The 17,875-nt window shown below is 38.6% G+C and overlaps 1 protein-coding gene and 1 long non-coding RNA gene across 4 annotated transcripts in view; both read left to right on the forward strand.

Annotated features, from left to right (window-relative positions):
* igsf11 (immunoglobulin superfamily member 11) overlaps nt 1–17,875 on the forward strand; it is a 125,034-nt gene that overhangs the window by 103,913 nt on the left and 3,246 nt on the right. For 2 of the 3 annotated variants that reach the window (XM_015049406.1, XM_015049419.1), the window contains 6 exons: nt 2,812–2,975; nt 3,278–3,286; nt 13,496–13,703; nt 13,992–14,147; nt 15,647–15,769; nt 17,180–17,327. In XM_015049406.1, the coding sequence (XP_014904892.1) occupies nt 2,812–2,975; nt 3,278–3,286; nt 13,496–13,703; nt 13,992–14,147; nt 15,647–15,769; nt 17,180–17,327 (808 nt within the window). The remainder of the gene's footprint in view (nt 1–2,811; nt 2,976–3,277; nt 3,287–13,495; nt 13,704–13,991; nt 14,148–15,646; nt 15,770–17,179; nt 17,328–17,875) is intronic. The other variant, XM_015049411.1, reaches the window with a different exon arrangement.
* LOC106957891 (uncharacterized) lies at nt 6,534–9,178 on the forward strand. Its single transcript, XR_001427051.1, has 2 exons — nt 6,534–7,859; nt 7,907–9,178. It is a non-coding gene; the product is annotated as an uncharacterized LOC106957891 (long non-coding RNA).

Below are 17,875 nucleotides of genomic sequence, written 5' to 3' on the forward strand. Positions count from 1 at the left end.
CTCTTCTTTTTATATATATATATATATATATATATATATATATATATATATATATATATATATATATATATATATATATATATATATATATGTGTGTGTGTGTGTGTGTGTGTGTGTGTGTGTCATTCCTTGGTCGTGGGAGCTTAGAGGTTTTCTAATCCAGTGTTTTGAAATGAGCCCTCCAGCTGTTGTGGGCTTGAGAGACTGCAGCCTTGGAGGAGGCTTAGAGATGACGAGATGCTCCTTCTATCTTTACTTCTCTTGAATCTTTATTTTTCTTCTTGGCTTTCTGTCTTGATTTCTAACGTTTTGTATTGTAATTTCTCAAACTTATTAGGAAAGTATTTTAAGCTTTTAATTTTTAATATAAACTTCTTCCTTGTTGCTGTTACTCTCAGAGTGAGAGCACAGAATGATTCAGAGTGTGAAGTGAACACTGCGCACAGACGATAAGAAGATCAGATGAGTTTAGTGGCCAAAGTCATTTATTGCATTTATAATGACGCCCTCACGTTGTGCATGTCACGACAGGTAATGGGGCCTCATTAGCGATGAAGTGATGCAGACAACCTGAGGAGTTCATGTCTCACTTCATACGTTGTGCGAATGAACTAAAGAGGAGAATCAGGCTGCTGAATGATATATATATATTGGCATTACAGGGGAATATAATGCCTCTAAGTGAAATTGGCTGCATAATTCATAGGAAGTCTTCTTCATGAGCATGTCTCCCATGAACCAAAACAGAGCCCAGCAGCCTATCTCCCCTTGGCCCATCAGTGAAGCTGCAGGGCTTGTGATGTCTGCCAACAGAAGGAAAGCGTAGGAAGTCCTGGAGGTTTCAGGCAGACAGGCAAGCAGGGATCAACAGGCAGTACATCAGCGAGAACAGGCCAACAGCATTCAAAATCTGTTAAAAAATGTTCTTAAGCTTCAAATTCCCCATAAACGGGCTAAATAATTCTGCAAATATCAATGCATGAATGTTGAACACAATCCAGTGGTTTTGTGATTGACTTGTGGTGGGATCATCATCTTACAGTATCACTAACAGGGACCATTCACAGGACATGATCAATTATTGGTAATCATATCAGTGCATCATCCCCCTCGCCATGTTTAGATAAGATTACTTCCCATCTGGATTTTTGGACATGGATGCATGCTTGCGGGGTTGATGTAACTTAATTTTGTTTATAATGTCTTTAGCCAGTCTAAGAATAGACGCAGCATGCACAGATTTGTCTTCATGGCTCCTTTTAAGACTCTCAGCCGAGTACAGATGTGGAGCTTCTTCTGAGCATCTTGGTTAGAAAGGACAAACCTCTTTTGATCCACAAAACAAAAAGTGGTGATTTTGATTCAAGAAGGAAACAGTCTTAAATAGATGATAAATACGAGGAACTCAGGAGACAACCTATCGTCTTTCCTCATGTAGCTGTTCCATATTTCATGTGATCCTCCACAGTTCAGCGTAGACGTCTTTGTTCTGCTGAGAGAATTACAAAAGAGACACTTTGTTCTCCAACACATCATGTTTGTTTTTCTGTATACGTCAGGCATCAATAAGAAAACATGTGCAGCAAGGGTAAACATTGATTTTTGTTTTTCTTTTAAAATATGAAACGCATGCATGCTCTTAGCTTGTCCGGGTTGTTCTGTGTCATGCAGTAGCTGACTGGAACATGCTCCAGCCAGCCATCACCTAAAAGAAAAGGTAAAATCCCAAATCAGGTCTAGAATGAATAACAAACATGAAGTTTCTTCTGCATATTTTAAATGTATGATCACATAGAACAGAAGTATATTTTGTATGACAGTTCTGTTTTCATTTAGCTACCTCCACTATTACTTGTGTCCATGACAAATATGCATTAAATGCGTAAGAAAAAACATCTGAATAGTTTAAATTAGTTACATTTATTCACTGCAATAAAAGCTCACATTAAGAAATATATATTTTTTTTAATAATACAATAATCCGCTTGCCATCATTGTTAGTAGCACTAAAAATTCCTATAAAGTAAATGCAACTGAAGAATGGTTTTCATTTCATACTTTCTCTACTTTTTAATGTGGTCACAGTGTCTGAGCAATTATTTATTATTCAATTACTTTCTGTTACTCATAAGAGATTACCAGGATGTGATATTAAGGTCTATTTCTATTGGCCACTGTTTAAAACGGGAAAGACAAGAGAGCATTATCACAAAAAAAAGATAGATATCGGTTTCTCTTAATTAGTGAAGAAATGGCTGTAATAAAATACTACAAATAGTCTTGCAAATAAGATATGAGGCAGTAGAAAAGATGCATAGTTATGCATTTGCTATTGTGTGAATGGAAAAATTATGTTTTTATGTTGTCCACAGTATTTTATGGAAGGAACTATACTTGGTGGGACTATGTGCTGGGAAAAGGCATTGTTCTTTTGTGTGATTATGCACATGGGATAATGATTTAAAACATTTTATAGAGAAACAGTTTTTCACTATTTGGACTGAACTGCTTCTTGTTCAAACAACAGTGGTGATTAAAGCTGTAATTGTACACACATCTTCTACAAGTTTATTTTGGGTGTGATTAAGTGCTTTTACACATCAACCGACCTACTCCCATAAAAAGTTTAATGTTTCAAAGTGACTTATACTTCAAAGGAGCATCGACTGATTTAAACCAATTATGTGCTGTGCCCATACTCATGAAGGTTGCCATAAATTTAACCCACATTCTTTTAACTTCTTGCCCCGTTGCTTCTACATTCATTTACTCTGAACCGAGACACTCACATCCTCCTATTTATTCCTGCAGTGTGTGTCCGGGCCCTGGAAGTGACTGTGTCCCAGAGCAGCATCCAGGTGGCTCGGGGCCAGACGGCCATCCTGCCCTGCTCCTTTACCACCAGCGCTGCCCTCACCAACCTCAACATAATCTGGATGGTGATCCCGCTGTCCAACGCTAACCTGCCAGAACAGGTACCAATGACACATCCATTCATTGAAAATAAAAGAAACCTACACCCCCAGCCTTTCAGTGGGTTTGTATCAAAAGGTCAGACTTATAGAAGTGTTGGAACATAAAGTGTTAATGTTTGAACATAGCGGTCAGAGTCCTGCTATGAATGCAGTTTTGTCACGATGGGTGTAATAGTATTCTACTCATCTGTGCAGCAGTGCACTGTAAAGAGAAATGCAGACATTTAAGTTCTTCCTTAACCCAATATTATCACACATGTATCATGCGGATGATCATTGTTCTTTCTCCCTCAACGTTGCAGTCGAAGCAGGTATACAAGACTTGATTTGCTTATATGTTTGCTCAGATACAGCGCAAAGAGAACATTTGGATTATCACACATGATACAGAGACTTCTTATGCCCTGCCCACATGCTATAATTGTACATAATTCAAGTCATAAAATTTGGATCCGTACTTCCAACATTACTTAGGGTTATGGTGACGATCAGGGCAAAGCCTTGGCTGTATTCAAAGCTTTCCAGCTATTTGGTCCAAATGCCAAAACAACAACACTGTTTTTATGTGTATGTGTGTACATTTGTGGCACACTGTAGAAAGGGAAAACATTTATTGTCTCCACTGAACTACTGTCAAAATGCATGATGCAACCATCTCAACAGAAAATGGGAGCAGAACAACAAAGAACACAGCAAATGGTCCAACTTGTGCAAAAGCACCCAGAAAAAAATACAAATAAACCTTAAACTTTTTCAAAATGTTCATCTTGCAACCAAAAACCTCAAAACGGTTTTATGTAATATACCAACTTAAGCGAGAATTGCAAAATGATGAAGTGCAAGAAAAATAATACATGGTTTTCAAAACTTTTAATCAAACACAATCTAAAAAATTGTTGCATGAATTTGCATCGAGTGCCCCTGAATTTTTCTCTTGTTCACTGGATAGTGTCTTTGATTATCAGTTTTTAACTCACGTCATGGATTCTAATGCTTTGATACATTAATCATTCTTTTCTAAGTATGAACTTAGTTTTGACTATTGACATTACCCTTTAAATTGTACTTGTGGCTTAATGACTAGGATTCATTTCTGCAGGTCAACTTCTGCCCCATTCTCAAGTCTTTTCAGACTCTAAAAGGCTCTAAAAGGCTTTCTTCAAAATATGATACTGCCACCACCAGGCGTCTTAGACGGGATGGTGGGCTTAGTGTTAGTTCCCTGATATAAGTACCATTTTGCCTACAGGGCAAAAAGTTAAATTTGACCAGGACACTTTGTTCCACTTACTGTTATGTCTTTGGCTTTGTCATGACCACCTGCATTTGCTGCTAATTGCTGTTTGTTACTAGAGTAACTGCAGTTCCAATAGGCAACAGGATTTTTGAATACAGCCAGTATGTCACTAACCCACAATGTAAATTGTGCTTAAAAATGGGGCTATAGGACATTGATAAAACAAACACACGACACTTCTCTTTTCGGTGCATCTGAGAGCTTTGCAGTAGTCATTGTCAAGCTTTGTTGTAAGAAAAGTTTCCAGGTTTTCTAAATGGAACATAAGTCAGGGGACATTATGCTAAATTATTTATCAAAGGTTTGATGACAATTTAGAAAACATATTAACTTTTCCAAAAATTGTGTTTGTTGATTATTTTTAATCCCAGAGACCATTGATAGAAATAGTTACCCTGAGGTTGGCACAGGTCCTTGTGAACCATATGTCTGTGTAACTTTGAATTAAACATATATATTTTTTTATTTTTTTGCTTTTTTTCATATTTTGCACCTGACCAGGAGTAGTTGCATGTATTATTTCTAATTCGGTATCTCATCCTCCCCTCTCCCCCCTATAGCTCTTCTCAGTATTTTGCTTTTCTCACCTTTGCTTACTTGTTTCTCTCTCACTCAGTGTTTCCTCCCCCTCGCGGGCCTTTCTCTGATTCCATTTGAGTTGCTTAACATGCAGCTGCAGGCCGTACAAGCTCACCTGCCTCCCTTCACTTTGAACCCCGGTGCTGGTCGGCCGCCCAAATAACACAATCATCTTCTGCACTAATTAACTCACGCCCACGACAGGCTCTGTAAAGCAGCTGTTCTCACCGCACAGACACAAACACACACGCACACACACACACACACACACACACACACAGATACTGGCATAGTCATATATACACACACATACACTCAGAATTGCTTTGAACAGGCTGCTGGTCCAAAACCATTGTAGATGCTCATATACTCACCCTAAGCAAAATTTTGTTTAGACGACACAGGACAGACAACCTGGCCTACTGACTAAACTTGTGGTCATATGATACAGATTGTTCTATTGCCAGAACATGATTGATATGATTGACATATCAAGATTATATTTCTTACCGATATTTCCTGTTTCACGCGAAAGAGCTTTACAATAAACCTTTTAAATCACATACTGTCCGGCTGACAAGTTGGGTCCTCTCTTTTCCTTTACAGTTCAGCAATTTTGACCTTAAAATTGTTGAAATAATGCAGAAAGCACATTTCTTGAACAGTCAAATAGTCAAATTGATTGGTAGTTTCTTTTCTCATTGTTACCATCTTACTTGTCATGATGACAGGTCAGGCTGTGCCTCCTTTTGTTATATTCTTGTTCCTCTAAAAATAAAATATCAAAAATTGCTCTTCATGCTAGCTTTAGCTAGCTGTTCATTCCAGAACTTATTCTGTTTCGTTTTTTATAGTCATTCTGATCGCAGAGTGCCCCCTGCAGGTAGCTACTTTAATAGCAACTGTCATTACACTTGACTTCAAATCACTGGCTTTGAAATACACTGAAGGGTGGGCCTTCATTTAACTCAACTGTTGGGAATTGACCAACCTCAAGCTTAGAAAACAATTATGTTGTCTTCTGGATTTTCCCAAATGAATATTTTTTTTTGAAATAGATCAACTTTTAAGTTTGTGACAAGAAACTTCTTAAAGTTATCTTTATAATTTTCCTGTACTTTAGCCAATAAACATTGCTTTTTGAATTGCTTTTCTTAACTGAGCTAAAACAGAACTGCAATTGTTCCACCTGATTTTATCAGAGACGGTAAGAAAAAACGATTACATCAAGTGTGTGCCTTTTACATGCACACTCACACGTATACCGCGGCATCCAGCCTGTGCAATCACACATTAAAAGAAGCAAACATTTGGTGCCTGCATGAAATATATGAGCAGCCTTAAATGTGTGTGATGACATAAAAGTGCCATGTGAGGTGACAGAACATACTGAAGAGTACAAGTACAAGGTCATTTTGGAAGTCGAGAGAGTGTCATGACTGATTATATTTGATGCTAAAAGCCATTAACAATTACTGAACAGAACTCTTGCACAAGCCGCATTTGCACTTTAGCAAGTACACTCAGGGCTCTGCATGCTTAAACTTGAGTGCCATGTTCAGATAGATCTGTTGTAAATGACTCACTGTTACTGTAAAACACAAAAAAAACTAAAATGTGATCTAAAATATGTTCTTTCTTACATTTTGTCTTTGTCTTAAAATGGCAGACGTGGCCTTATCCGTCTAATCTACCTCCTTAACGGAATTGTAACGTGGCTTTTCAATTGACAGCGCATTGAAATTTGTATTTTATAAGATCAGAGAAATCCTGCATAACCTTAATACACCTCCTGCACTCATGTCATATTTATCCATTACACATCAGCTCCATAAACTATGTGGTTCACCATGAGTCCATTCCACTGTGATTGCTTTAAACTTTGAAGACTAACATGAAGACTGTTGCTTTTGTGGGATAATTTGAAGCGGTGATTTCTGTTGAATTGACTTCTACGAGTGGTGCTTTCAAATGCTGCATGCTGTCATGTTTGCTGACAAACATGAACATTTATTTTTTTCTCATTGGAAAGGAAATAATAATACCACTTTCACAATATCTGTCTTGTGTATTGTATTCGAATTTCACCATTGTAATGTAATCTAATATTTGTTTTGTTTGTTTTTGATCTAAATTCACATCATTCTTTCTAGTATTTAAGAGGACTCTTGGCTTTGAGCATGTCAAATTTATAATAATGGATAAATACACATGCGTGGTTGATCATTTGTTGTATTTTCCTACGTTTTGGACCTGAAGAGGACTCCATGTGAAGTTCCTCTTCCTAAATCTGGAACAGTCTAAACCTAAGCCTTGCATTGGTTGTATCCTTTTTATCTGGTCTGATTAACTGACAGGCTGAGCGGTGGATTACAACGTGCTGGCATGTGAATCTGTGGAGTGTACCTGTGTTTGGGTGTTTGAATGTTTGTGTGTTGTTTGCGTTTGTAATCTGTCCGTCATTCTGTTGCTGCACTGTGATCAAATGTCCTGACCTCTTTCCCCCGAAAAGCCAGGTGATAGATAATCCAGATAAACCCTGCTATCCAAATACACATGCACAGCTAAAATTATTGTTGCGTCTTGTCCTTTACAAGTATGCAAATCCCTTGAAGTTTTCCCACAATTTATTATTTTATAATGACTGACTGCAGTGTGTTTTGTTTGCATTTTAAGTGATAGACCAACACAGTTTTGTGGCAGGAAAAAATATGATTTGGAAACCTTTTTTTATTAAAGAATTCTGAAAATGCATTTGGACTCAAAGACCACAAATCAGTCCTCTGAAAAATAAAACACCTTACCCTGTAATTACAGCTTGTAGGTTTTGATGTTTATCTCTGCCACATTATTGCAGAATAGCTTAATAGACTCTATGCCAATGTTTGTGAACATACATTTTGAAGTCTTGGCACAGATTCTCAATTGATGATTAGCCTGGACATTGACTGTGCCCTACTAGCACACAAGCATGCTTTCCTAAAAAACAACCTGAAAAATCTGTGTACGTATGTTTAGAGTTGTTTGAATTCTTTCAGGATTACATTGTATTTAGCTCCATTCATATTTCTACAAAACAGTTCAGGTTACCTGATGAAAAAAGCTTTCCCAAAACATTTCCTTTGGCAATGATGTGTTTGTTTGCAGTTAGCAATCCTCCACACTTGCCATTTTGCATGCAGGCTGAATGTTACTCTCACCTGAACCTTATGTTGCTTCTGATTTAATGAGGTTTCATAAGGGTGTCTTTCAACCGGAGCTTTCTCCTTGCCTTTCCTCCATAAAGACATGATTTGTGGCATGTCAAAAACTGGCTGTAAGAGATTCTCTCACCTTAGCTGTGTTTTTCTGCAGCTGCTCTGTTGGTACAATTGACCCTTTGGCTGCTTCACCAATTTATCCTCTCCTTATCATGTCCACATTGGACAGCCAGATTTCACAAATATAAATTAATACTGTCTAAGGAAAAAAACAAAAAAAAAAAAACAACTTCAAATCATCTGACATTTTGACCATGTGCTCCTCTTCTAACCCTGCAAATACATTGCCATTTTAGAAAATCATGAAAACCATAAGGCTGTATGGTGTGACAAATGACACAATTGTAATAAAAAAAGCCCAGTCTGTGCACATGCAACATATTGTGCTGATGGTGCAAACAAAGTCTGCAGAAGTTGTGTTGGCTATAGAGGAGAAACTTTAGGTCACAAATGGGAGCTGAATCATTTAGGATCTAAAACCAGTTTCCATGGTACAACTTTCCTTAGCAAGTCTCTGTGTCTCTATTAAGTGCATGCCTTCACATCACAGCACTCTTTATTATGTTGCATACAAGCTGAGTGGATTGTGGCTTATAGGTGCTAGCAAAGCAGAACAAACAAAGAGTTTGATGTGACAGCCATATTTGCTATTGTGTATCAGAGCTGCTGTGTTGAACTAAGACAACTAAAAAGACTAAGACAGGAACTGAATGTTTCTGTTTCATTAATGGAAATTGATCAAATAGCATATGTTTAAATGTATTTTTGGCGTCTCAAACAGAAATGTTGAAGCTGTTTTTGTCTCTCTAATTTATTATGGCCTTTTCAGGATCATTGTCCAAATTTCTGTGTTTCTTGGTTTAGTTACTAGTAAGTAAATATTTATGCATGGAATTTATCTCTAGTGAAATTCAGGCCAGTGGGAATTCTTGATGCAGAAATTATGTTAATCTGTTTTTGAGAATGTTTGCTGTGGACTTTTGGATAATCACATTGATCCCAGCAAATCTACCTCAGGCTGGCTTAAATAGATGATCCATTCCCTTGACCTCAGAACGTGGAGAAAAGAGTTTTGTTTCTTCAATCAAAAAAAATTGAACAAAAACCCCTTTCTTTCTCTTTTGTTTATTTTAAGTTGTAAGCACAAAATTTTTGCATGAATAGAAGTAAAACAAGCAGTCACATGCCATTGATTCAGCTTATCTATGCTCAACCAGCCGAAATATCATCATTGGATCTAGCTGAGATTGTAAATGTTAATGCTTTTTATCGATGAGGGAAAAATAATGTATGCATGATTAGTGACTGTTTTCTGCTGGATAGGTGTGATTTGTGTTTTTAATGGAAATCTTAAGTTGTTTCCATAGGGGTCAAAACTTACAATCCCTACACAAGCCTAGATCATTGATTCAGCCTGGTTAATAGTATTTTTCTCTCTATATATTGCTCTGCCAGCAAATATGTTAAAGTGTAAAGGTGACTCCTTCACCTCTCCTCAAAGCAATCAAGCTCACAAATTCCACTTCATCGCCTCCTTGTTCAGACTGGAATTCTCTGGACTTCCTCTCCAAGTAACTCACCCATAAAATTCTGTAGAGCCTGGAAGCACAGAACTGGACAATACCCTTTCTGTGTACTACTGTAGTCATGGAAACTAAAAAAAAAAAAAACTTACTGCACATTCATGTAGTCTACATTGCCCTTTTGAGAACGTGGTGTGATCATCTCCACTGTTGCATGAGATTACATTTGAAACGTCTTTAATAGAAACTCATATATGTTGACAGTTTCCTTTCCAATGCTAAATTTTGTGTGTTTTGGGTGATGGTCTTTAATATTTTGCATTCTCTTTTCTTTCAACAAAAGCTTATGTGCTTTTGTTGAAAGAAATCCATTAGAAGTCTTACTTGGAGTTTGTTGTTGTTGGTAGCAGCGCCAACATAAAGGAGGAGGTACACTGGTCATAGGAGACCAGGAGCCTTCTGTGCTGCTTTCATACTGAACGGGAGAAAGTTGAGGGGGGGGAAAGGTTTTCAGGGAAAGAACACACAACCCTTTCAATAAAATTTGTGATAGCAGTATCATGCTTTTGGGATCTGTGGAGACGATGATCAGATGTGAAGATGAATGGGGCTTATACCATTTAAGTAAACCTGTTGGATATTACAAAAGACTTGAGATTTTGGTGGAAGTACAACAGAAATCTACCATGGAAGCATTTAGTACATTCAGTATAAAATATTCAAAGTGTACCAAGGTCTCGACTCAAATTCAATTCACTATGAGGCAAGACTTAAATGTTCACAAGCACTCTTCTAACCAAACTAACTGAGTTTTAGCTATTTTATCTGGTAGAATCAGCAAACGCTTTATTCTTTAGATGGTAGAAATAAACACCCAATAAACGTCCAACTCTAATTGTTGAATATAAAATGCATTACACAATTTTCCGATTTCTAATTTTGCAAACCTCAGTATTAATGTTATGCAGGGTTGGTCTGGCACATAAGGTCTTATTTAAATAGAAATCTTGTAATGGGACAAACTGAAATATTATATGGAAATGTAATGACCTTTTTTTATTCTTTAGGTGTAGTTCAAAGAAAAAGTATTTGTAACAATTAAACCTACTTACCACATTCCATACAGAATATCACATTGCAATTACTCTGCAGAAGTTTATTCCAGTAGTGGCAAGACAGACCAAAAGTGGATTAAAATAAAACATCTTTAATACAAATAGCACAATGAAGGTGTACATGGACTGCAAATCAAACGCCGTCTGTGCCAACGATGCTTTGGAAAAATGACAGGCACAACCATGTTATTATTTTAGAATGTGTTTTGGATGGCATTTAGCAATGGGATGGTAATCATTGGGTAAATGAGTCCATATTGTTCAGGATGTTTCACAGGATAGAAGGAGATAACAGTGTCAGTGTTTAGTCAGTAAATTAAAGGAGCTATGGAAGGGGTGGGGGGCTTAGAGATTTATTCAGGCTTTACTGAGAATGTGGCAGGATTCTTCATGTCTGCTGCCAAAGGGGTCCTTATGGGGTCAGTTGGAAGAAGGATATGATCATGCAATTGGTACAGTGACAGAGAATATTTGAAGGTTTTTTTTTTTTTTTTTGTGTGTGTGCTTCCAGTTGTGGGTCGCGGAGGCAAGGGAAAACTTGTGAAGTAGGGCAACAAGCACAGATGCTCGTCCTGCGTCTGTGTGCAGGATTTTTCGGAGAGAAAGGATGAAACAGGGGTTTACCACTGGGCCAGCAGTGGGGCATCCAGCTAGTCCAGCTAGAGTTCTTAGGGCCGCCTGCCATCTGAACGCCGGCCATGGCCTCTTTTCTGTCAGCGAAGCGCCACAAAGCCAACCGGGTCACGCGATCGAATGAGGTGGCTTATACATACATTTAGAGCAGACAGGATCAACTCATCAGACAGACAAAAAGTAGATAAATGGGTTAAATATGGCACATTAAAAGCTGATGCCATCAGATCAGTTAACACATAAAGGCATAATGTGGCATGTGAGGCCAAATGAGCGGATCACACTTGGTCCAGGTTATATTATGAGGCCATCAGAGACAAGCAACACTACAAGTCAACTCTTAGAGTGGGTACCAAAAAAGAAAAACCACAGGAAACAGAAACCTCTGGAAAGACAGGAAAATAGTCCAGTGACAGACAATAAAAAAAATAAAATAAAAAAAATCACATAATAACTAGATAAAGGAGTATTATTACTGTGCCAGACACATCAGACCAGCAACCCAATAGGGATGCACTTCTTGTTAGTAAATGAATCTCCACCGAAACACATGAACAGAAAGAGATGCAGTTACAGGCTCTCATCACAGCGGAGGAGCTGCCTATTCATCTGCACATAAGAGGACAAAGCGAGCGTGCAGCACTCAGGAAATTGCAGCCACGCAATTTACAATCGTTAGGCAGCGGTGGAGGACACAGTCACATACACACACCCACACTTTCATCAGAACTGTCGTTATACCGCTAACACACACACACACACACACTCGTGTACGTTCACAGTGGAACACACTGGTGCTGGTTGTTTCCTGCCTGGGTCTTTGAACAGTTCAATGAGGAGTCTTTTCAGCAAAGTGAATAGCCCCTCTGATTTCCCCCTCCATGTGTGCGCGCTTGTGTCTCGTGCAAGGCAGCGTGTGCGCCCGACTGTCACGGTTCTGCACACAAGCGTTTGCGGGGGTCCTTCATCTTTTGTGTGGGCCCAGCTGAGGGTGAGAGCTGCTTTACATGTTGTCCGGTCTCACAAGTGATCAGTTTGAACCCAAGCTTGAGGCATTTGGTGATCGGTCACTGCTCTTCAGTTTTGGAGCCGAGGGACGACTGACTCCACCTGAAAGTGTGCAGTCTCAGCTGGTGCAGTGTATTGGCACTGTGACCGCTATTAGTGGTCACCAAGGGACTTAGAAAAAAAGAAAGGCTTGGCTTTCCAGGATGAGGTTTTGTAGGAATTTCTCACTGGATTCCATCTCTTGTCCAGGAAACTTCCGTTATTTCTACTCTTGAAATCATCATCTTTGTCGTTTAGATGTTTCCAAAATAAAATGTTTTCAATTATGCATTCCATTTAGGGAATGCTTTCATCTGAAGAGCCTTACAGTGTCATGAAAGCATACTTTTAGTGCGTGCCCTTTCCCCCAAAGTCAATCATCTAAGCCAGAAAAAGACCACTCACAAATAAAAGGATTTTTGTTGGTCTGTTTGCTTGTTTGTCGAAGAGAAGTAAGTCAGTTCTTACTCCTTATTTAGTCTGTGTGCTTTCTGTTTTCATCCTGGCCATAGAAATACGTCCCCCTCTAGTGTGAGAGATGTGTAATGAATCAGCTCAAAAAATTTGTAGAAAACAACTTTCACAGGATTCTTGTGACTCTTGAAACACCCACTTTTATTTCTGTAACAGTGCTTTGTTTTTCCCCCTTGCAGATTTTTTTCTATTTTTGCTTTTCTGTCACACTTAAGTATTTATAATCAAGTAAAAATTAAAGTTAGACAAGTAGCATGAGCAAATGCAAAAGTAACTCTGTGTGAAAATATAATTATAATCAAATTATCTTTGTCTGATGCTACCTTTGATTGATAATCTAAAACATTTAGATGTGACGAAAAGGCAAAAACGAGAAATCTGAATGGAGGTGAATATTTTTTGATTGCACTGCCCCAAGTCTTTTTTTACTGTACAGAAATCCACAAAATGTTGACAAATTGTTCTTTTTTTTTTCTTTCCCTTTCCACACCCACCAATGTCCAATATGCTTTCCCTTCTTCCATCCACTCCCTGTCTTTGACTTCAACATCTTTTGGCTGTTCCATTCTGTCGCTGTGAATTCCCAACACAGGTGATAATTTACCAGAACGGCCAGGTGTTCACCCTACCCAACCACCTCAAGGGTCGTGTGGGCTTTGTGGCCACCATGCCAAGCACAAGTGCCTCCATCTTCATCAACAACACCCAGTTGTCTGACACTGGGACGTACCAGTGCCTGGTGAACAACTTTCCCGACGGAGGGGGACGTAACATCGGAGTCATTGGGCTCACGGTGTTGGGTAACTAACTTCACATCACCACAGCATGTCTATTTTAAGCGAATTACTGAATGCAAGAACTCTCTCCTATATTTCTGAATAGTGGGTTAAATCTGTTCCACTCATAAAATGATTGCAGAACAGCAGCCATAAGCCATCTTTGTTTATTGAGATTCTTCAGCTTTTTTTAACGACGCAATTTCCTCTGCAATGAGCAGATGAGCAATGAGGGAAAAAAAAAAAAAAAAAACATTATTTTTGCTTTGTTAAGTGGTTAACGCGACACCACCCACTCTTCCCATCTGCTAGTGCCCCCCTCAGTGCCAGCATGTCGAATCCAGGGAACGCTGGATGTAGGCAGCGACATCATGCTGTTCTGCAGTTCAGAGGAAGGCATTCCCACGCCGTCTTACTCCTGGGAGAAGCTTGACGCGCTGCCCAAGCTACCATACAACGCCATGCAAGGTATTACAAACAAGCTGGCCGTCGGAGTTCCCCTTTGCCCCACCTTTGCTGGTAAATCTCACACACGCAGAGGAGCTCTGACCAGAACCCAGACCCTTCATCAGTGCCACCTGTTATCTGTGCCGGGCCCAAACTGCACCTCTGGGGGATGAGTGGATGGATGTTTGGATGAATGAATGGATGTATGGACGGGTTGATTGATTGATTTCCACAAGTGGATTTGTGCTGGAGTTTGTGTGTTTACTTTCTTACTTCATGCTGACTACCATCTCTGCCAACACTTATCTCTAAAAAGTGTTATTTGGGTGGTTTTCAGCATCAGTTAGAACAAGTACAGTGGACTATCCTGTCTTTTCCAAGTTTGTATTCCAGAAAAAGATGCACATGCCTGTACGCTACTGGTTAGCAGAGGTCTTCTGCCCTGGGATTACATCAAACCCAGAGAACAGACTACTGTGACAATAAAGCAATAACAGTAATTTTCTTAGGTCACTCAGATGAAACCATTTTTGAACAAACAAAACAAAACATCACCTATTTTGTTAATATAATGCCTGATGCATTAGAGTTTTTTTCCTTTTCGGTCTATTATACAACAAACAACTGTTTAATTTTATCCTCAAATAGTTTGTGAAACTGGATTGTGTCATGCAGACAGCTGTCAATATTAAGCACAGAGGACCAAGCAGGGCGAGGACACCAACATGCCGAGGACCTTTTTTGCAACAACCGATTTGGTTGCACTTCACAATGTGTGTAAAATACTGAAAAAAAGAAAAAAAAAGAAAATTTGGACCAAATGGAAATATAGGTAGAACTTGGACACAGCTAGGTGTTCAAACAGGACATTCACCCAAGACACACAACAAATTTGATTCTGTAATGTATATATTTTTCTGAATGGCCTCACCCAGCAGAACACAGCAGGAAGCCGACCAAATTAAATGAGCCCTACCATGTTTGACAGTGATCAAATATTCAGCCAGAATGAGGCCAGAACTTGATACCTACAGAAATTATGTTGAAAATGTATGGAAACCTCTGACTGGCACTGAGCTTCAAAGTGTGTTTCCTTTTTGTAGGCTTTTGCTGTTTACATCTCACTCAAAGTAAAATGAGATTCTTCACACTTTGCAGCACTGTGGGGAGACTGTACGTAGTACAAACGTACAAAATGTCATGATGAACATTAGGATGCTAATCCCACACGGTATATAATTCCAGTAGTGTACAGATATGTGACTCTTATCATGCACATCAAACCATTCATCATTTGTCACACAGTACCAGGAGTCTTACTGTTTAGCTGCACGGCATAATTCACATTTTGTATTACCAGGTAAATGGCTCCCTCTATAGGTTGTGAGCAGAACATTCCTGTATTTTGCATGTAAAGTGGTATACTTAATTTGAATGAATCACTATATGTTAACAGAAAAGGGTGTTTTTCTCATTTCTATCACTTTAATAAAATTGCGGCTCTGTGTATGTCCCTTCAGACCAGATGCAGGGCACCGTCACCTTGAGAAATATCAGCACAAGCACCTCAGGGTTTTACCAGTGCACTTCCAGCAATGCCATTGGCAAGAGCACATGTGTGCTAAATCTGGAGGTTGTGGCACGTAAGTAAACTGCATATAGCCTCAAACAGAAGCTATTGCTATTGTGAAAAGAGTAAGCATTTTAAAATACGACAAAATTTCTAATAATGTTGAGTTTGGCAACTAACTTGGTTTTGTTTGCAGTTCATTATTGTTATCCTTTATTTATATACGTATACAGAATGCTCTTTTTAAAGCACGGTTATACTTTTATATAAGGAATCTAATGTATTCAGTAAGTAAACTCATATTTTCACGAGTTGACGCGATTTGTCAGATAGGGCAGCAATGACAATTGGGAATAAAGTCACATATCACTTTGAGCGACACATGTCGGATCAGACGAAAACAGATTTGCATTGCAAGCAAAAAAGAGGCAGCAGACAGAACATCTTGCACACATCAGCACTCGACACTTTTGACACCAACAGATAAAAAAACAAAGGCTGCTGTAGGTCACAGGGAACGAGTTCTATAGGATCTGTCAGTCTTTCTGTCTTTCTTTTTTCTGGCTGCTTTGTCACATTTCTTTGACCTTAGTAGTTTTTTATTAACTTTTAACAGAGGATTTTGTATGGTTACTGAAAACAAATGTCACTGCTTTATTTGCCAATCAGTCGCTCCCTGGACAAGGTAAAGAACCACACAATAAGAAACTAAACACATTTTCTTGATGAGTGCAGTCAGTTTGCACTTGCTAACACCAATCCACATTTTTTCACATTGCAATTACACATGTCAATATATTTTATTAGGATTTTATGTCAGACCATCACAAAGCAGCACATAAATAAACTGTTCAGTGGAGGACTAATGGCGCTAAGAAAAAAAAAAAAAAAAGCCATGTACGTGGCAGCTCATATGTGGATGCTTTGGTCAAATTCATTTTAATGTGTCAGAAAACGTCCTGTGGTGATTATCTACAAGCCGACTTACAGACTCCACCTTGCTGCTTTTCATGTTTTGATAGCACAACTAGAATAAAGGAGATGTCTATTATATTATAATAATAGAGCTAAAAACAGAGCCGTAGTGGAAGAAAAAGACCTTAGATTGTAGTGGAGGTTTACCTTGCAGCTGGACAGCCAGCGCTACATTTGGTTTAGATCAAAGCATATTCATGTGATCGAATGGCTCGGCCGAAATCCAAACCTAAACTCTTTTGGGACTGTTTGGTGCGATATGAAAAGCTACTTTCCAAAGAAATGGAGGAAATATTAGTGTAAAGTCCTGTGTTTATGGAAGCTGTATCATAAGTTGTTTTTAACAAAGTACAGATTAGATGGGGCTGAATACCATCTATATGTGTATAATAGCACACTTATTGTAATTTTAGAACATTTAATTTTGAGTCAAAACACTAATATGTTTAGTATTGGTCTACCCTTATACTTCAGAGTCTCTCCTCCTGTCTGTCTCTTTACCCTGCAGCCCAGCCGCAGAGTGTAGGTCTGATTGCAGGAACCATCGCTACAGGAATCCTTGCTGTCATCATCTGTTCACTGCTAGTTGTGGTCACACTGTTTTACTGGAAGAACAAGAACAGATATGAGGAAGAGGAGATTCCTAATGAGATCAGGTTTGGTTCAGATTTCATTCACTACTATTTGCATTTATATGGTTTAATGTAGATTTAGGAAAAATGTAATGCGATTATTGGAAGAACTTGTTTATGTCTTCCTTGTAGAGATAGAATAACTTGTTTTAATCTTTGCATTTTTGCAAAAACAAAGGTATTTTTAAAGTCAAAATTTTTGTTTTGTTCTTGACATTTTTTTTTTCCAAGTGTCTGTTTTAGTCATACAGGTTTTGTTTCAGACAAATGCATCCTTAGCCTTACCTTAAAAAAAAAAAAAAAAAAAAAAAGAGAAATTGTGGATGTCATGCTCTTGCAGATGAGCATACTCTGTGTTCACACAGACATCACAAAGCCTTTTCTCAGTAAACCCAAGCCAGTAAATTGGATTTCAGGTTCGGGGCGCTCACCTTTTATTGAATCTCCTAGCAGCAACTTATTTCATCATTACAGGCTAATTTGTCTTTTCAGGCCGTCCGTAAATCTCTGTCAGTTGTTTACCCGGGGCTGCAGTTTCCGACTGTAATTATTCCTAGAATAATTTGGAAGAT

Source organism: Poecilia latipinna, unplaced genomic scaffold (assembly GCF_001443285.1).
Source record: "Poecilia latipinna isolate Pla-1442-1.1 unplaced genomic scaffold, P_latipinna-1.0 Scaffold45, whole genome shotgun sequence".
In the NCBI taxonomy this organism is placed as follows: Eukaryota; Metazoa; Chordata; class Actinopteri; order Cyprinodontiformes; family Poeciliidae; genus Poecilia; species Poecilia latipinna.